At 42.9% G+C, this 20,929-nt stretch overlaps 5 protein-coding genes and 1 long non-coding RNA gene across 11 annotated transcripts; 2 read left to right on the top strand and 4 right to left on the bottom strand.

The window, feature by feature from the left end:
• Window positions 1-38: 38 nt before the first annotated feature.
• Window positions 39-5,631, bottom strand: LOC143368184 (uncharacterized). The gene is made up of 4 exons (XR_013085171.1): window positions 5,526-5,631; window positions 5,182-5,445; window positions 4,918-4,970; window positions 39-69 (listed from the first exon to the last, which is right to left on the bottom strand). It is a non-coding gene; the product is annotated as an uncharacterized LOC143368184 (long non-coding RNA).
• LOC143368179 (chitinase-3-like protein 1) lies at window positions 1,904-5,768 on the bottom strand. Of its 3 annotated transcripts, XM_076810597.1 has the most exons (6): window positions 5,633-5,768; window positions 4,801-4,893; window positions 4,595-4,658; window positions 2,952-3,613; window positions 2,586-2,878; window positions 1,904-2,389 (listed from the first exon to the last, which is right to left on the bottom strand). In XM_076810597.1, exons 3-6 carry the CDS (start codon window positions 4,656-4,658, stop codon window positions 1,981-1,983), a joined length of 1,428 nt encoding a protein of 475 aa, XP_076666712.1. In that variant the 5' UTR covers window positions 4,801-4,893; window positions 5,633-5,768; the 3' UTR covers window positions 1,904-1,980. The 3 variants fall into 3 exon arrangements, with proteins under 3 accessions (XP_076666712.1, XP_076666714.1, XP_076666713.1); XM_076810599.1 differs by lacking the exon at window positions 4,801-4,893 and having other exon boundaries at window positions 5,633-5,704; XM_076810598.1 differs by lacking the exon at window positions 5,633-5,768 and having other exon boundaries at window positions 4,801-4,912.
• Window positions 5,769-7,992: 2,224 nt separating this feature from the next.
• Window positions 7,993-8,826, bottom strand: Mrpl54 (mitochondrial ribosomal protein L54). The gene is made up of 2 exons (XM_076810705.1): window positions 8,666-8,826; window positions 7,993-8,424 (listed from the first exon to the last, which is right to left on the bottom strand). The coding sequence occupies exons 1-2, from the start codon at window positions 8,754-8,756 to the stop codon at window positions 8,129-8,131; spliced, it is 387 nt and encodes a 128-aa protein (XP_076666820.1). The 5' UTR covers window positions 8,757-8,826; the 3' UTR covers window positions 7,993-8,128.
• Window positions 8,827-8,857: 31 nt separating this feature from the next.
• On the top strand, window positions 8,858-12,460 carry LOC143368204 (uncharacterized). Of its 2 annotated transcripts, XM_076810689.1 has the most exons (8): window positions 8,858-9,064; window positions 9,139-9,305; window positions 9,387-10,025; window positions 10,093-10,289; window positions 10,410-11,357; window positions 11,432-11,802; window positions 11,919-12,158; window positions 12,227-12,460. In XM_076810689.1, the coding sequence occupies exons 1-8, from the start codon at window positions 8,966-8,968 to the stop codon at window positions 12,428-12,430; spliced, it is 2,865 nt and encodes a 954-aa protein (XP_076666804.1). In that variant the 5' UTR covers window positions 8,858-8,965; the 3' UTR covers window positions 12,431-12,460. The 2 variants fall into 2 exon arrangements, with proteins under 2 accessions (XP_076666804.1, XP_076666803.1); XM_076810688.1 differs by having other exon boundaries at window positions 10,093-11,357.
• Window positions 12,461-12,593: 133 nt separating this feature from the next.
• Window positions 12,594-14,878, bottom strand: LOC143368212 (uncharacterized). The gene is made up of 2 exons (XM_076810704.1): window positions 13,612-14,878; window positions 12,594-13,237 (listed from the first exon to the last, which is right to left on the bottom strand). The coding sequence occupies exons 1-2, from the start codon at window positions 14,051-14,053 to the stop codon at window positions 12,960-12,962; spliced, it is 720 nt and encodes a 239-aa protein (XP_076666819.1). The 5' UTR covers window positions 14,054-14,878; the 3' UTR covers window positions 12,594-12,959.
• A 1,675-nt stretch (window positions 14,879-16,553) lies between these two features.
• Window positions 16,554-20,895, top strand: LOC143368206 (uncharacterized). Of its 3 annotated transcripts, none has more exons than XM_076810692.1 (7): window positions 16,554-16,937; window positions 17,009-17,311; window positions 17,392-17,439; window positions 17,526-17,652; window positions 17,724-17,779; window positions 17,841-18,868; window positions 18,943-20,895. In XM_076810692.1, the coding sequence occupies exons 4-7, from the start codon at window positions 17,616-17,618 to the stop codon at window positions 19,853-19,855; spliced, it is 2,034 nt and encodes a 677-aa protein (XP_076666807.1). In that variant the 5' UTR covers window positions 16,554-16,937; window positions 17,009-17,311; window positions 17,392-17,439; window positions 17,526-17,615; the 3' UTR covers window positions 19,856-20,895. The 3 variants fall into 3 exon arrangements, with proteins under 3 accessions (XP_076666807.1, XP_076666808.1, XP_076666809.1); XM_076810693.1 differs by having other exon boundaries at window positions 16,554-17,068; window positions 17,282-17,311; XM_076810694.1 differs by having other exon boundaries at window positions 16,554-17,311; window positions 17,526-17,624.
• The last annotated feature ends 34 nt before the right edge of the window (window positions 20,896-20,929 follow it).

Here is a 20,929-nt window from a genome sequence, read left to right as displayed (position 1 = left end):
GCGATCGATGCGATTCACCGGCCCCTTTTTATATTCTGGAAAATCTACGGATCCGTTTGTTTAAGTACACTTTCTTATCAGGTTTTTGCGGTATCATTACTTCAAATACCTGACGAAGAGTCTATAACAGGTGTACTAAGATAAACGTACGATTATGTATATAAATGTATGTAGTTATTTCATCATGAACAAAATCAGATACTGATATTATTTTAATATGATTACTCAGAAAGTACATTTCTATTTCGATAACAGGATGGAACACCGTGATAGAATTAATATTTGTATCTGATTGACATCTCTCCCTGTCTTCAAGAGTAATTATAAGTAGGTACCTACTTCAATGTGCAAGCACTGTATTAGAAGATCATTGCAATTAGTCGTGTTACATAATTGGGCACATTCGCGTCATTAATACCACATCGACAGTATCATTAGATAAGACGATAACGATCTCCATCGAATCATGATTGCAATTGTCTTGTCGTCATTGGTCCTATAGGTGATCGGTATAATACAACAGCAAAACAGAGCGATACTAAGCAGGTAAACGTTACGATTCCGCGATAGATAACCGATATCACACCAGAGCTGAGTGTGCAACATCAAATATACGTACTTTCGAGTATTATTCATAAGAAACACTGTCCAACAAAATGTAATTTCTTCTCTACGCTGTAACATTCGATAGCCGTTTCTTATAGATTTTCGTGCGCTGCCTTCAAGAAATTCGATTTTAAAAAAGAAATGCAACTTTTCAACATTCACGCGCGTTACGCGATTCTGTGACGTTGAGCGGCGGTGGACGTGTCCACCGCCATTGACTGCCACTGTCGGCGCTGCACAAACGGTTTACGGATTCGTTTTCAGCGCACAAAAATCTATAAGAAACGGCTATTAAATGTTACAGATCAAAATGGCTGTTGGACAGTGAAATCGGCGAAATTCTGAAATTGGAGATAGGACAATCAAATTTTCGTTATTCCTGAATACGTGCAATTCTACTTTTTTTTTTATTCATAATCACGACCTCCACCCTATTTAATAATATAATAACTTGCAAAGATTTCTAGAGTGCTCTGTCGCTTAAAATTTGGGAAATAGGGTAATGGGAAGAAATATTGGAAACGTGTTACCTGCTGCGAAACGGAAAACTGGGAAGACTTCCTGGTTGCCAACACCTTAACGTGTCAAGGGATTACAGGTGACTCGTTGCCTTCCAATTCTATTAATTATATCAATCCCATCGATTACCTCGATCCCGTTTATCATTTGCAATAGATAAACCATCGACCGATACACTTTTCCGTGCAATCATCTGCCATTTTTTTAAGATTGAAATCCTAAGTAGTTACAAATGGAACGGGCTGTTAGGGGTATACGCCCTCCGTCCGTTTCATCGCGACCCTTTATCCTTTCTTTGCACGCGTTATCGATCTTTACCAGCGTTATCATCTGACACATTATTGACAAACGACGAGATGCTCACATTTTTTCTGACTCACTGATTGCCTTTGTTCAATACTATGTGTTCTTTTTTTCCGCGAATGCTCTTATAAGAGACGAAACTAAATAGAAAAAATGTTTGACGCATAATTATAGGTAACCGTTCGATTGTACACGTTGACAAATAGCTAACGGTAACCTGGTAGTAGGGGAATCGAGTTGATACCTGGCAGAAACAGTATTCTTTGGGGAACCTATCGATTGTTGTAATCCACGTTCAATTTGGTTTGGCGGCACTTTTCACTATGCTTGCCCGACTATATAGACCCTTTCTTATGGTATTAAAATGGAGAAATCGACATCTTATAATCTGAGGCTATAATTTCGAAATGCAACCAATTAAGAAAAGAGATAACTTCTAATGCGTACTATTTAAATGCGGTAGACCATCGGCGAATTTTGTATTACAGCCGTTTATTACGAGTCATCCATAAGACATCCAATTGCGATACACAAACAGTACATTAGCATTAATTAGCAGCCAGGAACAGACTCCTTGTAGTTGCAAACATTGATCGACGTGTCAAACGCGAGTCCAGGGGCACAATGGAACGTGGAGGCCTGATACTGACCGTCCACATTTTTACAATAATAGAACGTTGAACAGTTGTTTGGATCGCGTACATATCCTTCCTCCTTACATACAGACGTTGATGGGGGTGGTGGTGGTGGTGGTGGCGCTGCAGTTGGTGCTGGAGAAGGGTTAGCAGGGTCAGGATTAGCTGGAGAGGGCGATACACCACCTCTCAATACACTATTCAAAGCGTTCAGAAGGGGATACTTTTGACCACAAGTGCCACGGAAGTCGTCTGTTTCGACGCTCCACAGCATAGCTCCGGCAAGACCCATTTTGTTAATATAATCAGCCTTCTTCCGAACGCACCTAAAAATGAATAAAAACACGTGACTGCCTGCGTTTAACTTCTGACTTTCAGACTCGTAATAAATCGTACCCATGCGCTCCGCGTGCAAGACGTTCCACGTCGAAACTTCCATCAATTTTCATGCGATTCGACGAGAAAAACACCCGCACGTGGTCGCAATAGGCAAAGCACAAAGTCTAACAAGTTTCATCTTACGAGGCATCGTCGTATCCGACCCATTGGTTGCCCTTGAAGGCGTAAGGCACCTGTTGCTCTGGATCGCCGATAACGGTCCAACCACCCTGCCCGAGGTTCACGCAGATCTCGTTGAAACCAAGCATACCAGCTTCCTGCGTGTAGGGTCCGGCAGCTCCCGGGCCCGTGGATGGCGCGCCAACCCCGTTGTTACCAGAGTTTGCCAGGGTGAAGGATCTACCATAGGAGGGAACGCCGAGGACGAGCTTGTCGCGTGGTGCGCCCTGCTGGATCCAGTAACTCACCGCCGAGTTCTGGAACACGAATAATCCCGCGTCGAAATCGTTGCGTCAGGTGCCGCTACGCGCCCGGTCACGCCATACGAACCATGTTGAGCTTAGCCTGGTCACCGGATTCGCGGGAGGAGGGGTACATCGGAGCGTTCAGGCCCGTCTTCGGGTTCCAGGAGCCGTTGAAGTCGTACGCCATGAGATTAATGAAGTGAACGTGTTGGGACACTTCCCGGATGTTGTAGGACTTGGACGCCGAGGATTCAGCTGCGGCCACGGCTACGCTGAGGATGTAGCCCAGCGGGTTGAACGCCTGCCTCAGCTCCCTCAGCAAGGCCACGTAGTTCTCCTTGTCGGACGGCTGCCCGCCGCGCTGATTCGGGTACTCCCAGTCAACGTCAAAGCCGTCGAAGTTGTACTGCTTCAAGAAGTTGACGACGTTCCGGACAAACTGGGTACGGGTCCCGGGGTTGCTGGCGACCTGGGAGAACTTGGAGGATCCCTCGTTCCAGCCTCCGATAGCGATCATGGCCTTGGTTCCAGGGCTCTTTTCTCGCAGGCGGGTGAACTTCCCGTAACCATCCAAGCCACTGGGCAGATCGGCCCAACTGTCCATCACGCGGAGGCTGCCATCGGTGTTGATGCCGACGAAGCTGTAGATTATGTGTGTGCACAGGCGCGGGTCGAGGTCGGATATGTCAAACTTGCCGAGACCAGGGCGGTAGATGGTCCAGCTACCGAAGTAGCAGACTATCTTCTCTGGAGAAATATATTGACTTTATTACGTTGTGTGTAGTATAGTGGCGGGTGGGTGAGGATCTGATGAAAGGACTCTGCTTGAGCTCAAGTAGCTTAAGGGGTTATACCTAGTTAGGAGGCCGAAAAGTGGCGAATATTTGTGAATTTTTTTTTAGGAAGCTGAAGCATATATTTTTACAAAACTTTTTTGCGCTTAAACGATCAACATTTATAGAACATTTGATAATTTATTCGTAGAAAAATATTTGCGTTTATAATAAAGTAACAACCGATATCCAAGAAGCATTTTTAAAAATTTGGTTTTGCGGTGAGCACTGCCATTCGGAACCAGATTATCTAAAATCAAAAAGAAACAAGATTTCCTTAGTATATTAATGTATCTTCCGATTAATGAAGGGAATTTCCGAAATATTAATTTAAAAGAAAATGGCGTTTATTTAAATTTGAAATCCTGATTTTTTCGTGCAAATATCCCGCGAAAAATATCATAATTTCAATTTTAAACAAACGCCATTTTCTTTCAAATTAATATTTCGGAAATTCCCTCCATTAATCGGAAGATACATTAATATACTAAGGAAATCTTGTTTCTTTTTGATTTTAGATAATCTGGTTCCGAATGGCAGTGCTCACCGCAAAACCAAATTTTTAAAAATACTTTTTGGATGTCGGTTGTTAATTTATTATAAACGTAAATATTTTTCTACAAAAAAATTACTAAATGCAAAAGTACATATTCTGCTTCTTCAAAAAAAAATCACAAATATTCGCCTCTTTTCGGTCGCCTGACTAGGTATAACCCCTTAATATAATTACGAAATATAAACGCTAAGAATAAGGAGGACTTGAAAAAATTGAAACAGAGTAAAGGAACCTTCGAAAGAGTAGGCGGATTTCAGAGAATAGTCAGTGATAAATTACAAGGTCGTCACAGGTGAACTTCATTAATTAGAAAAAAAGAAAGAAACGGGTTCTACTTACTGTCCGCGGCTATGCTAGTGGCAGCAAACGCCACGAAAGCAGCCAAGAGCGCTACTTTGAACATCTGAAAGTAAATGATTATATTTATTATGGGCGCTGGGTGGTATGTTGATGATATCTCAGAGTTATAATTTATTAAATCGAAAATAGAAAGAATTTGTGAATTTCTTAATGAAACGCGAGTTCCTAAGGAACTTGAATAATACCTTAACTAATTCAGGTCCAATGTTCTCGGCAGTGTTACTTCGGAGTAACGCGATCGATGCGATTCACCGGCCCCTTTTTATATTCTGGAAAATCTACGGATTCGTTTGTTTAAGTACACTTTCTTATCAGGTTTTTGCGGTATCATTACTTCAAATACCTGACGAAGAGTCTATAACAGGTGTACTAAGATAAACGTACGATTATGTATACAAATGTATGTAGTTACTTCGTGAACAAAATCAGATATTGAAATTATTTCAATATGATTACTCAGAAAGTACATTTCTATTTCGATAACAGGATGGAACACCGTGATAGAATTAATATTTGTGTCTGAGTGATATCACTCCCTTTCTTGGCGAGTAATTGCAAGTACCTACTTCAATGTTCAAGCACTGTATTGGAGCGTTATTGCAGTTAGTCGTGTTACATAATTTGGTATCGTTCCATAAGATGTTAATGAACACCATGATTCCAATTTTCTTGTCGTCATTGGTGCAATATAATACAAAAGCAAAACGGAGCGGTACTAAGCAAATAAACGTTGCGATTCCGCGATAGATAAATGATATCACACCAAAGCTGAGTGTGCAACATCAAATAAACGTACTTTCGAGCATTATCCGTAAGAAATCGGCGAAATTCTGAAATTGGGGATAAGACAGTAAAATTTTCGTTTATCCTAAATACGCGCAACTCTTACTTTTTCGTTTATAATCACGACTTCCACCATATTTAATAATATAATAACTTGTAAAAGATTTCTGGAGCGTTCTGTTGTTTAAAATTTTGGAATTCGGGCGATGTGTAGAAATATTGGAAACGTGTTACCTGCAGCGAAACGGAAGACTGGGAAGACTCTTCCTGGTTGCCAAGACCTTAACGTGTCAGGGGATTACGGGTGACTCGTTGCCTTCCAATTCCGTTGATTATCTCGATCCCGCCGATTATCTTGATCCGGTTTATCGTTTGCAATAAATAATGCCATCGACCGATACACTTTTCCGAACAATCAGCTGCCATTTTTTGAATATTGAAATCTTATGCTTTAGTTACAAATGGAACGAGGCGGCGATTAGGGGTACACGCGCTGCCCCCCCCCCCCCCTTCATCGTGACCCTTTCTCCTTTCTTTGCACGCGTTATCGATCTTTACCAGCGTTATCATCAGACAACTATTTGACAAATGACGAAGAGCTTACACATTTTTTCTGATTCACTACTGATTGCTTTTCATCAATAGGTGGTACTATGTATGTATTTTTTGTTTTCCTGTTAAACAGGATGACGACGTTTCAAAGCTTATCGCTTTATATTGCCCAGCGAACACTAATTATATTATTATAGTCCGTCCTTTATCCCACCCCTTCCTTCCTCCTCTCTCTCCTTCGGGTCCCAGGAGCAGCGGCGCACCGGGAGAAAGGTGGTGGATGTGTGTGGTGTGGTGGTGTTCACCCATCTCTTTCCGCCCCGTGATGCTTAACTTCGGAGATCTAACGAGAACCGACGTCTCCGCCACGGCTACGGCCGCTAGGGTACTATATTCTTTTTTTTTCGAATGGCCTTATCAGAGACGAAATTAAATAGAAAAAATTGTTTGACGCATAATTACACAGTTCGACAAAATTTGACTTTTTTCGGACTTGTAAAAAATAAAAAAAAGATTATTACAAAATTATTTAAATAACGAATCAAATAAAACAGGCTTTACCTTTATTTGTCATCAAATAAAGCAGGCTTAGTTAGCAGAGTTATTTTTATTTGAAATCAAAATTACTGATAGTTATTTGTATTTGAAATGTCACAAATAATTTTTTTTGTTCGACGTGAATTTATCCGACGGCCACAAATAATTTTCTTATTCGACGGGAATTCATTTTAACCTTCAAATAATTTGTTCATCTTTTCATTCATTTGTATTTGAAAATTATTTGAAGCTCAAATAACTCTGGGAGAAGAGAGCGCGAGAGAGGGGGGTCGTGCGCGAGCAGGATAGAAATAGATGGCGTGCCACTGATTGGTTCCCGCCATTTGTGACAAAAGCGGAAGTAGACAGAGAAAGAAAGCGTAAAAAAGAAAGAGACAGAAATACGGATTGAAAGAGATAGATAAACAAGCAGCTTGGAAAGTAGCCAGTTTAGTGAATGTTTAGGTTATGTTTATTCCGGTTTTGTCACGAATGGCTGCAGTTATACCGATCGGCGATCATTCCCTTGAGGATCACTATTCCAAGCAGTAGAGCATGATGCGAGGAGGTAGTTGTTAGAGTGAGAGGGAACGGGGATTAGAAAGAGAGAGGGGTGTTAGGGAAGGCGGGTTTTTTAAATAGTTTATCAGATGTTGCGGATAAAACACGATTTTTTGGATTAATAATTATTTTGTGTTAAGTAAGTTATTCGTGAAACTTATTGCGGGATGTAACGAAGGGCTTCTGTTTTTAGAAAATACTCTGAAAATGCGTAAATTATTTACAGGTACTTAAGTAAAAATGTAATTGGTTGTGACTCATAATAATAACTTATCGTTGTATTCAGGAGGATATACTGTTGAATATTACTGTTTCGACACAAAAGATGTTCAAAGATGAATATTTGCAGTTTTTTTTCCAAAATCGAATTTCTCAAAAACTGAGGGTGATGGCGACAAACGGTTTTCGGGTTCGTTGTCAGCGCATGAAAACTTATAATAAATGGCTATTGAATGTTACAAGTCCAGATGGCTGTCGAACTGTGTTATCGGTAACCGTTCGGTTGTGCACCAGCGGAAATTTTTGGCAATTTAGATCGACCGTTGGGAATGACAGAAACACAAAATGGTTCGTATAATATTCGGATCGGTGATGTAGAACAGATAAAGATATTTTCTATTTGCATTCGTGCGCAGTGTTGAACGACCGCGCTGAATAAATCAACGTGAATTCTCCGAAATCACGTGTATAATCTCAAATGCTGTTGTGTGTATTTTGCTAATGAATTCGATAAGATCGGCGACTGCCGTAAATGATTACAAATATGAGCAGGTACTTTTGTTTCACATTCATTAAGCGAACAAACGGCGACCATAAGATTTCTTATTGAACGAAAGAGCTGAGTAGGAAATACAGAAAAGTTTGAAAGTTTAATAGAGATACGATTATACTATTAGGAATGCGTGAAAGAAATATGTTTCAAGGGATCATTAATTAAAGATGCGTATATTATAAAATTTTATTTATAGATACTTTACATAATCTCTTAACGATACTTTAATCAAACTTACTATACAGCGACGATTATAACAAAGCGAGGAAAAATGAAGAAGTCATTTGAGCCCACAGATAACAAAAATTCTATACTCTACGGTGCAGTTGCATTCGATTAATTCTCTTCAGTCCCTGCTTCCGTAAGAACCTCCAATATTCTTTTGTGTTTGGTTCCAAATCAGACAACTGTGGTGGTTCAGTTCTAATCTTCCACAGCCATTCCGGATACGCAGAATCAGGCTTTAATTTTACATCCTCCCCTTCCTTATAAATGTTCGATCCGCACACATAAGTCAACAACTTATTAACATCCTTCTCAACGGGTATCAGCACTTTCTCCTGTTTCGCAAATTTCTTGACGCCTTTCTTGATCGGTTGTATTGCTACAACAACAAAGCGTGAGAATTCACATAAAATTTTATCGTATGTATGTACTTTACATGCTAAATATAGTCGATTCAAAGCGTCATCGTTAATAACGTAAGAATTTTATAATTACTGTATCAGAGTAATATTATTTAGGAGTTTAGAAATGTAATGCTCGCGTCTAACCTCTACTTGAAGAGGTATACACCTTACTATTCAAACTTTATATTATTGTTCCGGTGAAAAATATATATTTACCCGCATAGTTTCTCGCTTGTATCGCACACTGCGCTGGTATAATTAAACTTTTGTTTAACTGGAATAACCGCAAAACCGAAAGAAGAGACATGGTGTTTTTGCAAACACAAAGTGACAAATTTTAATGTTAAATTCCCTAACGCCCATGGCCCACTGTTATTGCATTGTTATACGACGCGGGAGTTTCAAAAGTTGACAACGGTAACTTCGAAATGCGCAGTGACAAACAATAAAGTCGCTTCTATATTCGACTTAATTTAATCACGATGAGGTTCGCGATGTATCAGGCTTCTTTATTAAATGATTAAGATCGCGTTTATTGATCTTCGATACTGTACACTAATTGTACTTTTATGCGTCGGTTATGTGATGCCAATTAGCAGCGATAGATTGACGCGGGTAGGTTTTACTTTTACAGAGAATCTTATATAAAATCGTAAACTATCTGACATGTTATGATTTCAATGTTTTAGACAAAAACGATAGCCTTTCGTATAAGAGGCATAAAAGGAAAATCAGCGGAAGCTGGCGGAAATATTCAGGAAGATAATCATTTCCTGACTATTGCACCTGCTTTGCCTATTTTACCCGGGGCACCCATACCACCAAAACTATCTAAACGCTGTTATAATTCATTCAGGTATCGAATGAGGCATCAGTGGAACTGCTGGTTGTATTTTATTATTCTCTTAGGGAGTTAACATATGTATTTTCTACACAGCCCGGCGGATTCTCTGTTTAACGCGGACCATGCAAAAGTCAACGGCTCCAATGCAGTTACATTACAATGGGCAAGCGAAGGAAAGACTATCGTGGCAACAAGAACAGCTGGAGAGAAGGAGAAAAGTCCCGATAGGATATGTCTCGATAGACGAGGTCTCACTACATTTCCAAATATAGTCGAAGAGCCGAGATTACGTTTACTGTCGCTGCAACATAATCTTCTTACGAAGATCGAGAATTCCAATTTCTCTCAGTTAACTAAACTGGTATTCCTTGACTTGTACGATAATCAGATCGAGAAGATATGTAATTTTGAGCTGTTAGAAAATCTGAGGGTATTATTGATCGGGAAGAATAGAATAAAGAAAATCGAAGGTCTGAGACGACTTTGCAAGTTAGAAGTTCTTGATCTCCATGGAAATCAGATATTACAGATATCGGATTTAGATAATCTTGCGTCATTGAAAGTACTTAACTTAGCTGGGAATAATATCAAAGTAATAAGTTGCCAGGATTTCCAAGGGTTGGTGTCGCTGAAAGAGTTAAATCTCAGGCGTAATAAAATCAAGAAGTTGCTGGGTTTTGGCGAAACGCCACAATTACAGAAGTTATATTTAAGTAATAATGACATTCAGAAGTAAGTATTTTATGAAGCTGTTGCAGGCACGACAACTTTGTTCGTACATCAATCTCTAATGTTGCAGAATCGAAGATATAGGAAGTCTTGCGAAAGCATTGCAACTTAGGGAAGTAACGATTGACGGGAATCCTGTAACATTAACTGGAGACTATGTCTCTTTCCTTGTATCGTATTTACCAAATTTACAATTTTTATCCACTATGCCAATTACTGAACAAATTCGAAGAGCTGCTATGGCCTGGAGGACAACCAAGGAACAAAGTAATTCCACGTTTTCGAACCTTAGCGAACAAGTTTGCATGAACGTTCGGCGGGACGAAATTATATCAAACGCTAAAATAAATTGGGAGCTACTTAGATGTCGTTCTAAATCCTCTGCAGATAACAATGGAAACAATGTTCGGAACAGTAGTACTAGTACGGTGCAAGTACAGAAGTCAAATAAGTTCAATGCACCGAAGCCTAAAAGCTTAGAAAAATCAAAGTCAAAAGGTTTCGGAAGTTTGACTTCTATAAATGAGAACATAGAGGCGACAAAAATAAACATAAAAAAGAGAAGTAATTCTAGCGATAATCTATTTCGACTGAGAGATACAACTAAAGCGTATCCATTAGAATTCAAACTGCCCCCCATCTTAGGTTCCATTGTAGATAATTTAATTAATAAAAAGTTTGACGAAAAGACAAGTAAAAATAAGGGTTCAACGAGAATTAAAGTTGGCAGTGATGTTGATACATCGAGCAGTGATTCAGAGAGTTTGGAAAATCACCAGAATCTGAAAAGTTGTTTGAAACCTCATCTTCTCAGTTCCAAAAGTCATATTTCTCCTCGCGATATTAATAAATTTGCTCCTAACGGAACGTTCAGTCCTGTAAATGTTTCTTTACCTACATCAGAAACTGCCACCAGTGAAAGACAAGGTATCGAATGTTATACAGCTCTCAAATCTCTCGAAGTATTAAAGAATGATGATAAAGATTTAACAAACATGTCTCAGAATATGATACCTCGCGATCAGCATGGTCCAAGTGACTGTCAATCAAAGTCAAGTGTCGAGTCCTCTGGCTATTGCTCCCTAAGTTCTAAAGCCAATAGCATGGACAGCTGTAAATCAGTGTTAAGCGATTCCAGTACGTCGTCCGCTGCTAAAGGTGTATTGTTAAAGTGTAAAAGTTCAGAGAAGGATAAAAGTAGAGTAAAGAGTGCTCAGGTGAAGAAACTAGTATGTTACAAAAGTAATAGAGCCGCAACTGCTAGAGCTAAATATAGAGCCTTAACGCCACCGAGTCCACCTCCATTGCAAAATCCACCGAAGGAAAGAGAGCAAGGTACGAAGCAACAATATGAAAAAAAATGTTGGTAGACGTGTAGATACAATAGTTTGATTAATAACTTTTCGTAGGAGGAGATTACTTAATAGAAATTGCTGGTCGATGTTTGAATGTTTATGGGCAAGGTGCGCTGCGTTTTGTTGACCGGCCATGGGACTCCTTGAAAGCTCAAGATGTTACCGTAGTTAAATTTAATTATGTACAGTTCAACGACGTAGCCAAAGTTCTGTGTAAAGTGAAAAATAGATTTCCGAACGTAGAGCATTTTATGTTTAAAGAAACTAACATTAGTTACCTCGGCCAACTGAATGCTTTGGCCGAAGTGCAGGGATTGACGAGCATTCATATAGATACGGGGAACCCGATTGTATCAAAGGATTGGAAAGTGTATGCCGTATTCCGTTTGGCTCATTGGGGGCTGAAAGTTATTAATGGAAAAGAAGTAAATATTTCGTTAATTTAATAATAGAAAAGATATTTTTGTTACTGTAGTTGCTCTAGCTTTAGAAACACAAGTAGATACCTTCCATTTACTAAAAGTATCAATTTCATATATAGATCACAGACGAAGAAATTGAGTTGGCAAGCAGAGAGTATGCTGGCCTTATTGATATTGTAATGTATTCACTGCCAGAGTCCTTGTTGCAACCTTTATTACAAAGACTCCATTTAGAAAAAGTGCAAAGGCAGAATGGAGAACAAATCACTGCCAAACAGTTCTTGCTTAATAGCGACCCAGCACTACGAAGTGTGGTTGCTAAAGAGGCGCTACAGTGGAGGAAAGGAAGTATAACACAGGTGATGAAATTGTGATCCTGTAGAAACTGCAGTTAATAGCGTATAGCTCACGATCTTTTTAATTACAGGAAGATCTTATTTGGAGACATAGGGGCAAAGTACATATGTTAAATCTAATTAGCCTCGCTGTAAACGCGATACAGAAGTTGCAATTACTTGAAAATACATGGCCAAGTATTTTATGCGATATAATTCACACTACTTTAACTGATTTCTCCGAGATGGATGCATACATGAAACGTTGTAGCAAAACACTTGAAAATGAGAAATGATGATACCTAAACCCACAGTCTTTTATATACTAAACAATGTTGATAACATTGCATTTAGTTTGCTCCCCATGCGAAATGATTAATTGCCATATTGCTGAACGAGGTCATTGATTAAGGTAGTATGAACTCGTATGAATTTCTGTTGATTCACAAAGTGCGTTCCTTAATATATGTTCATATTTATTTAACTAACTTAATACACGAATCGTAGGACGCGATGTAGCTATACATCCGTTATTTAAGTAACTTTGGCACGTTTAAAGTAACTGCGCCCACGAGTTAAGACGTCGTAGTCCTCATGTTTTTATACAACTATTCACGATTACGTAGTACATAAGTTTATTGTGCTGTTAATGTACAATAACGTATTTTAAATATATGCAATGAATTAGCAACCTTTTAACTTCGCGGTGGTGCGTAATTACCATCGCACACGCGCATTGCATAGTTGAAAAGAGAACCTAGGAAGTGTAGACGAGCCGCGAGGGTGAGTTCTATGTACAACAGTGAAATGCAACAACGTTCCACATCATTTTCTCCCAATGATAGATTCCACGCTGAACGAAATCGTCGACTTCTTCTCCAAGCAGGGCGCACTCTTGGCCGCAGAAATGTTGCCGAGGTCCGTCACGGCGGAAGTGAAATTGTTAAAGTTCTTTTTCACCTTGCGCGGCTCCGTAACGTGCTCGAACCACGGAATAGTGGAGTACGTGGTCGGGAAGGGTTCTAATTTCTTCGAATCCTCGGCCTCTCGTTCGTACTCCCGATTGTGCGATATGCCGTTCAGTAACGGAGCATCTGCGGTAACTGAAATAAAAGACTCTTAAACATTTACGCGATAACTATTCTAAGCATTACAATGAAGAACACGGAGGCGATTAAGAGTCCTCCTTTGCCAGTAACAGAGTGTTAAATATAATCCTCTGTGCGGTAGCAAACTAAAACTCCGCTTATATACAACAGCTGACGCCACACTGGCGTTACTTTTTACGATTCCCCGTAAACTCGTACAAAGGGGTACTTCGTGTACGCAGCGTTCCACCCCTACTACAGAGAATACCAAGAGAAGCATAGGAAGGTGACCGAATCTTCAAACTCTCTTAATTTGCATTCTACTCTTATTTAAGTACTAAAGCACTCGAGGAGCCTTATCAAACATTTTTACTAAAACTAATACTAACATGCTGTAGGTAAACCGTGGATGGTCTTCAACCCGTAGAAACCCTGCGTCACGCTGATACTGGTCTGCGTGAAGTGCAGCTGGTGACGTTGAAACGAATTCTTCGCTCTGCGGCAGACAGGATTCTGGTCAGTTTTCAGTAGATACGGCGAACTTGACGCGTCCATCGGCGTTTGACAGACCGCGGACAGGCCATTTTCACCGAAGAAGTTCCCTTGAGCCTGTTGCTGTCTTCGGAGCGCAACCTGCGCTGCCATCACCCGTTGCCTCTCGACCACGAGCAAACAGCAAGGGCAGCGGCAGTCTTTCCACGCGCACGACCTCTTGTGACCCTTCAGACCGGAAATCACACCGTGGTTCCTGCATCTCGCGCACTTTGGACTCCTCAGCCGTTGCTCCATGCCGGGATTCACTTGCCTCGAATTGGCATTCTCGGTCTTCATCTCGAAAACGTCCGGAAGGGTGCAACTCCTTCGAAGTGTACCTACGAACTTTGTAAATCCCCTGGTCGCCTCAAAGTTGCTCCTCTGCACTTTGAATGTACATAGCTTGGTCCACGGGAATTAGAGGAACTGAGGTGGGAACAGGTGTTACGTAGAATATCGTTGCATAGCACTTGGTAATTTGCTACACGTTCGAGTGATACACTTCACTGAATCGAATCTCTCGAGCTCCTTTGAAATCCTTGGAGCAATCGGTTCACCGAGTATCTCGCGAAGCACCTTCGAGCTGCTCTTTCTCCGACCTCCCGCGGGATTCTACTCGAGGAAGCGGCCAGTAGGCACTGTCGAATCAGTTATACACTTCGAGGAATCTTTTTTTCCCTCCGGGCGAAGGAGGTGTCTTCTCATCTCTTCATCTCCTCCTACCGATTCAAAATGTATTTTTAGAGAAGGAGCACGTTGGGATTGGCTCGAAACGCCAAGAAACTCCGCCACCCTCGTGGACCGAGAGCCAATCGAGGCCAGCTCGCGTCTCGAGCTTCTTGCCATCGGCTTGTATCATCTCGAGAAAAAGGCAAAGATCTTCGTTAAACGAGCGACTTCTTTGATTGCAGGCCTTCCCGTGACGCACCCGTATCGATCTTCCACGAGCGCGCCCTTCAGCCGAGGTGCACGCGCACAGAGAATCGCTTTACGCGAAACGGCAGGATTTATCGTGCTCGATCATTCACCAGCGACTCGAGTACCCTTGGCTGTAACAGTAAAAACTGCGGACAAGACGCGTCATTGCCGTGCGGATTGAGATATACTAATTCCAGTTTGAAGAAACGAAATCGTCGATTCGCGCGCCGTGCCTGCGAAGAAATAGTCAGATACAGTTGACCCATCGGTTGGTCTAGTCTTTTTTCAGAAGTAACATAAACCGTTGCTTCCTCCTCCTTCAAGTACATACATTTTCACCCAAAACAAGGGTAGAACATAACGTTGGGGGGCCTGAGGCACTTAAGTGCCGGCCTTCCCGAAAGAACACTCATACGTTAAGAAAACATACTCGAAACTAATATTAACTGTGCGTTGGCAACATCCGAGAGGATCGTATTAACGAGCTCTTAGAGCAAGATCACAGAAAGAATGCCATGTGGCTGCAGCTGGCGGTGTGTACCGTTGTTAGTCGAACGAGATTCTCTCTTTCCCTTCTATTTTCGCGTGAACGCGATAGGGAGCGGAAAGGGTGAATGGATTGCACCGTCTTCCGCTTCCCTGGACACTTAGACGGCACGTCGACATAAACAAATAGATTCAGCCATGGATCTGGTCTTAGTTCACTTCCTTTAATTACATTCGTCACGGCTGATCGGATATATCAAATATATCTAGCTCGATGGGCCTGATTATCAGGGCATGAAATACGTCCCGATCGCTTCGAGCGGGGCTTCGCTCCCGCAAGTGGCGACAGCGTGCTTTGAGCGACTTTGCTCGCGGACGACGAAAGAAGGAGTGATCGGACAAGTTTAAATTTACATCCGCCGGTAGGCACGCGTGAAACGCACCGAGGAATTCTCCCTAATGAGCGTGGAACGAAGGGGTGTCGTTTCAAACGTTCCTTCCCCTTTTTCCCCGCCATCGACACGGACAGCTTTGCTCCCGAGGGTGTTGTCAGTGCGGCAAATATGTTGACAGGTCATTCAACATCTTTCCATCCGTTAGGCAGCCGCGGATCCGCCGAGGACGCGTGACCGACGAGATGTTGCACCTCAGAATATCCGTGGCTAAGATTAGCTCGACTCTCTCATAAAAATGCATTCGTTTCGAGTAAAGAACTCTGATTCCTGAATTGTTAATACTTCGCCATCCGAACGTTGTTATCTGGGCCCTCTGCCACTGAACCGTTCTCAGGAATGTCTCTCCCACTTGCGACAATTATATTTATTCAGAGTACATGATCGCGAATGCAATTGAAAGTGTTGGATTACTCTTCGAACCGCAGAAAAAGGTTGAAGCCAAGTCTCAGAAGTAGGCGACGGTTCCGACGGGCGCACTGACATTTGCAAATCGATGCCCCTTTGCATTTGTTCGAAGATCGTCGTGCGCGAGAATTAACGAAACGTCCATTTGACAAGTCTCCGCCGGAAGTCTCGCGCGCGCTGAAATTCACGCGGCCTCGCGCGTCTCTCGGATGCAAGCCGGCGAAGAGGAACGGAAACGCGGCCCTCGGCGTCGCAAACATGTTATGTAATTCAAAATTCAAACGACCGAGAGTATCACCAGCGCGACGATCGATATCGAAACTAGCTCCGAGAAATTTCGTGGTGATACATCCGCGAGGTGAATTGTAATGCGATCTTCCGCGACAGGACGATATAAGGGACACACTCTGCTCGTAGCTATTGCGTATATCCGAGGTGAGAATACAGGGCAAAGGAATGCTTCCAGTTGCGCTTTGTAGATCCCCCAGGGCTTGAGGCTTGCTTCAAGGGTAATTGTTCCCTGGGAACGTGCCCTCGAGACGGGAACTGGCGCTCCCGGGGTACCTGAGCTGGCCCACGAGTACTGCGACTGAAAAAAGCTTCACTGGGCAGCGTCCTTGCGATTCCGAAGAGTTCCTCTCTCTTTGGGCCCGTTCGAAATCGAGTTGACTGAAGCTTGCAGTCTCAGATAGAGAATAGGGTCGTTCGAATACCTTTCAATATTTCTACATTCTTCTTCTCGAAGTGCTTGTATTAATGCTCCTACTTCATCGATGCAGTTGCAAGGCTGGTGAACAACCAGTGATTAAATGCACTGCGATGCCCCACTGTACAAGCAACTTTGCTTGGTACTTAGGAAAGTTTCTCGCGGGCTTCACGGGTATGCTCTTCGTCTACGTGGTTTTCTTAAAGGAGAAGTGAGTTTCGCTCGGCGCTTAAGGTAATAACGAAAGGGGACACGGTAGAAACGGCCACGTGTGTATTGCAGAGAGTACAGCTGCCTGTGCGGACCAAGGATGAGGGAGTTCGTACGACGGAAAGGAGAGAAGTGAGTCACGTTGGTCATACGTGCGAGGTTTCTCCGAGGATCCGTTTTCCAACTAGCCTCGTCGCGAAGGGACGCTTTCCTCGAGTGCACGCTAGAAATGCGCGGATCTGTGGACGGACTCCTAAAGGAATATCGCGTATCGTATGGCCAGCGATATCGTGCTCGCGGCATAATCAAAAGTTGTAATACTTAGTACTAATTCCTGCACTTTAGACGCTCTGGCAGGTGTGAATGCTGGACAGGGTAAGCATGGGGTGATAAGATTCGTTTAAAACCTTATCGCGGATGAATTAAATACAACTTTCATTGATCGTTTCGCGTAGAATGCAGGCCAAGGTCTATACTTGCGGCTGCAGAAAACCTATGGACATGTAAGTGCAGAACTCTGTGTTTATTAAAAGTCACGCAACTCGGGGGCTGAATTTTTCACAAAAAGATAACGAATCGTGGTTTCCAGGGTACACGAGGATAAAGGAATGGATTCACCAGAATGATCCAACGATTGTATCGGAGACTGTACTGGCGCTAGGAAGAGGTCTCCCTAAAAATGACAATGGTAATTTCGAGTTCCCCAGCGAATCGCTGTAAGTCTTAACATCGTGGGTCCCTTTGATCGTAAAACAGACCTGTGATCCTGTGGTTGCTTCGATTGCAGATATATCGTCGATAAATTGTATGTGCTGCGTGACATTGCTTAACCGGAAGCCGAAGGTGAGCGGCACTTAACGAGCGGCGTGACATTTTGTTAAAATATTCTTCAATGATTTAATAGGAGGCGCTAAATCAGCTCACTGAATCAGCCACCAGCGTGCGAGGGAAACGATCTGGTAGACATTGCCTTTTTCGCCATTGCACCGGGATCGTGTGCGCCGATAAACTGATGAAGAGAAGAAGAAACAAACTGCACCGCGTCCACTTGCGTATTTCCCAAGATATCGTCTCAGATTATTGGAAAGTGTGCAAGGACAACGGTAACGTTACCTCAGGGGACATTATCGGCGACGATGCGCAAACATGCGGCGAAATTTTAAGCAACACGGCAGAAAATGTACACGCGACCCGCGGACACGGGGGAGAGACTGTGAATGAATACTGTAACGCTTCGAGTGCAAATGTTAAGTCGGTAGAAGAAGAAGCAAACGCGGATATCCCGCCAATGGATATCAAATATGCCGAAGAGAAAACAGCTCCGAAGATAGATGATGAAGTAGAGTCTTTCTCTGATTGGAATGTGTGGAAAATGTGTGCACCAGTTTCCACAGCCCAGCCTTCTCCTCGAATTGTTACGGAAGCAAACATTTTTGGCGATATTTGTGATAATGATTCTCCAAAAGGCATTGCTAAAGATGTTACAGACGCGCAGAGGAATAAGATTCCGTTTGATGAAACATGTATTAAAGATGTAGACACGGATACACAGAAATACCCCTCGGGAACAATTAAAAGGCACTCGCAAAGTAACAGCAGTTTCAGCGACACGATTGTAAAAGGACACTGCGTGGACTCGGCTCTGTATCGTGAATTACGGACCAAGTGTACGCCTGCGACGGAAAAGAGATTGCCGGCGGATCACGCGAAAGTTGGCAGGAGCGCTGAGATAAGCAGCGTTAAATCACCCCGAGAGTTCGACAGCAATTTAAAACATTCGGTGAATAGGCTTCGATCGACTTCAAAGGTGCAGAAGCGGGTTCATCGCGAAGTGGATATTGAATCGACCTTTCCTGCTGCGTGGCAAAAGGGCACAACGAATCGGAAGAAACTCTCGAAGTTTCCTTGCGAAAATTACTTTTGCGACACGAGGTTACTTATACCGTTTTTAACGTACTCATTTTATTTCGTTACTAATTATTCATGGAAACATTCTATCCTTTCAGAACATGTCGTAACAGTTCGCCGTGGAACAGCGCTAGAAAAGATTATCCGTTAAAATTCAATCCTTGTTTCGTGCAACCGCAATGCAGGATACCTGTTACGAGCTCGCGATCAAAGAAGAACACCTGCGCACGGGACAGCGTGAGGTCGAGGAAGAGTATAGACTCCGCGTTGGATCGTAAATTGACTTCGGCTTGCGAGACGCGCTGCGCGAAGTATAAGCCGCGACTCGCGCAATGCAAAGAGAAGCCAACACTAGTCATTTACAAGAACAAAATGTGCAACAAGGCAAGGGAAGAATTGAGATGCGAAAACTCAACGCATTCGGCGTACAGTTCGACGACTTCCACAGAGTTCACTGAAAGCTCAGTGGGTGGTAATCGAGTAGCTTGTCGGTGTCCATCTTACAGATCGTCGTACTGCACCATGACCCCGACTAATCGGTACAAGCATAGCAGGTATAACACAAGAGTCAGCCGTAATTCTCTGTTGTCGTCGTCGAGCTTGTCTTCTTTCAATCGCCATCACCACTGGATGCTGTCGCAGGACTGCCTCTATCAAAAACGAAAACCGATCTCCTCTGTGTACACGAACGTTCAAGCGTGCATGAAACGATGCTCGAGGAACAAGAAGAGAACGAGCACGTACCCCTCGTCGACTTCGTCCTCGTCCTCGTCCTCGTTGATGTCTCTGTCTACCTTCAAGGAGGACTTGGAAATAACCAATACCGATCAGACTATCTACCACGCATCGACGAGGGACGATAGACTATTCAGCGAAGAAGCAGGTAGCTTCGAGGAGTCGTACAAGTACCAGAGATTGTGGAAGAGGCCGAATTACCGCGAACAAGCGAACACGAGAACTGTATACACGGATGAACGTCACGTTACCTGGGACATCAAGCAGCCGCGCTAGAAACGGATTAACAGTTAATAGAAGAGAAGATAGATCTTATTAAGAGGTCCAACGCAATGGATGTATAATTGTATCCGCATAATGGCCTACCGCCCAGGAAAAACGGAGCGGAGACAAATTCGAGCATTGGCGAGGGGCGATGTAACTAGCGGCGGGTTAAACGATTCTTTCGCAGGGATCATCGATAAACGCGGAATCCAGGCGTGAACGGTTGAACCGTAAATTTAACGCGCTACGATGAAACGCGAGGGAACAACAGTAACGAGTGCGCGTAATTGGCAGGTACCGAGTTAGCGCTGAAACTCCGCGAATAAATTGGACGTGGTGCAGGAGTGACGCGTCATCCTTCCCTCCCCCTCGTCCCGTCGGGCGCTGTTGGAAAATCTGAAACTCGATTAATACGCGTCGTGTCCGTAGCTGAAGTGTCTATAAGTAGACTCTTCCACCGACGCCGAGCCGTCAGTCATATTCATATATTATATTCTGACCCCGCTGGACGAAAGCTTCCTTTACGCTAACGAGATATCCGCAACGGTTAACGCTGCCTATACATCACGCGATACCGCGGTATACATCTTAGACGAAAATTTTCAGCTACTAGTCGGCCAGGGAAAAAGGGAAATAAACGCCATTTAGAGCCGAGGGGCTCTTTCGCTTCGCCCGCCAGACTCGGAATCGCTGGGCGACCAGTCTCCCTTCTTGATAGATATTTTACTGTTTGATAACCATGTATCTTCTTCATATATACGTATATTGTGACGTGTTGTTTCTTCTGCTGTCCAGTATTTTATAGAAATCAGAATAAAACGTTTGCTAACTTGGCAGTGATCGAGGTGTTGACGAAGCGCGGCCTTGGAATTATAATCTAATCGATTAAACGGGAATCTCCTCGGTTTCGAATTGATAATGGAACGGGAACATTGGCCGGTGCATCGGTATCCGTGCTCGCGAAGTCTTAATCTACCCGAGAATCTCTCTGAATGGCAGGCTTTGTGAAGGAAACGTCGCAGCTGCGTCGCCCCCTCGACTTCGCATTTCGCACGCATTCCGATGAAATAAAACGAGCACAACATA

This window comes from Andrena cerasifolii, chromosome 4 (assembly GCF_050908995.1).
Source record: "Andrena cerasifolii isolate SP2316 chromosome 4, iyAndCera1_principal, whole genome shotgun sequence".
In the NCBI taxonomy this organism is placed as follows: Eukaryota; Metazoa; Arthropoda; class Insecta; order Hymenoptera; family Andrenidae; genus Andrena; species Andrena cerasifolii.
The sequence above is the reverse complement of the archived record's forward strand: the minus strand, read 5'-3'. Positions and strand labels throughout refer to the sequence as shown.

Coding starts and splice junctions, on each gene's coding strand:
- LOC143368179 (XM_076810597.1), bottom strand. CDS start 4,658: ATGTTCAAAGTAGCGCTCTTGGCTGCTTTCGTGGCGTTTGCTGCCACT. Junction 3,614..4,594: donor CACTAGCATAGCCGCGGACA/GTAAGTAGAACC, acceptor ATATTTCTCCAG/AGAAGATAGTCTGCTACTTC. Junction 2,390..2,585: donor GTCGGATACGACGATGCCTC/GTAAGATGAAAC, acceptor ATTCATTTTTAG/GTGCGTTCGGAAGAAGGCTG.
- Mrpl54 (XM_076810705.1), bottom strand. CDS start 8,756: ATGTCTCTTCTTTCGGTTTTGCGGTTATTCCAGTTAAACAAAAGTTTA. Junction 8,425..8,665: donor ACAAGCGAGAAACTATGCGG/GTAAATATATAT, acceptor TTGTTGTTGTAG/CAATACAACCGATCAAGAAA.
- LOC143368204 (XM_076810688.1), top strand. CDS start 8,966: ATGATTAAGATCGCGTTTATTGATCTTCGATACTGTACACTAATTGTA. Junction 10,026..10,092: donor AGTAATAATGACATTCAGAA/GTAAGTATTTTA, acceptor CTAATGTTGCAG/AATCGAAGATATAGGAAGTC. Junction 11,803..11,918: donor AAGTTATTAATGGAAAAGAA/GTAAATATTTCG, acceptor TTTCATATATAG/ATCACAGACGAAGAAATTGA.
- LOC143368212 (XM_076810704.1), bottom strand. CDS start 14,053: ATGAAGACCGAGAATGCCAATTCGAGGCAAGTGAATCCCGGCATGGAG. Junction 13,238..13,611: donor CCACGGTTTACCTACAGCAT/GTTAGTATTAGT, acceptor CTTTTATTTCAG/TTACCGCAGATGCTCCGTTA.
- LOC143368206 (XM_076810692.1), top strand. CDS start 17,616: ATGACAATGGTAATTTCGAGTTCCCCAGCGAATCGCT. Junction 17,653..17,723: donor GAGTTCCCCAGCGAATCGCT/GTAAGTCTTAAC, acceptor CTTCGATTGCAG/ATATATCGTCGATAAATTGT. Junction 17,780..17,840: donor TGCTTAACCGGAAGCCGAAG/GTGAGCGGCACT, acceptor ATGATTTAATAG/GAGGCGCTAAATCAGCTCAC.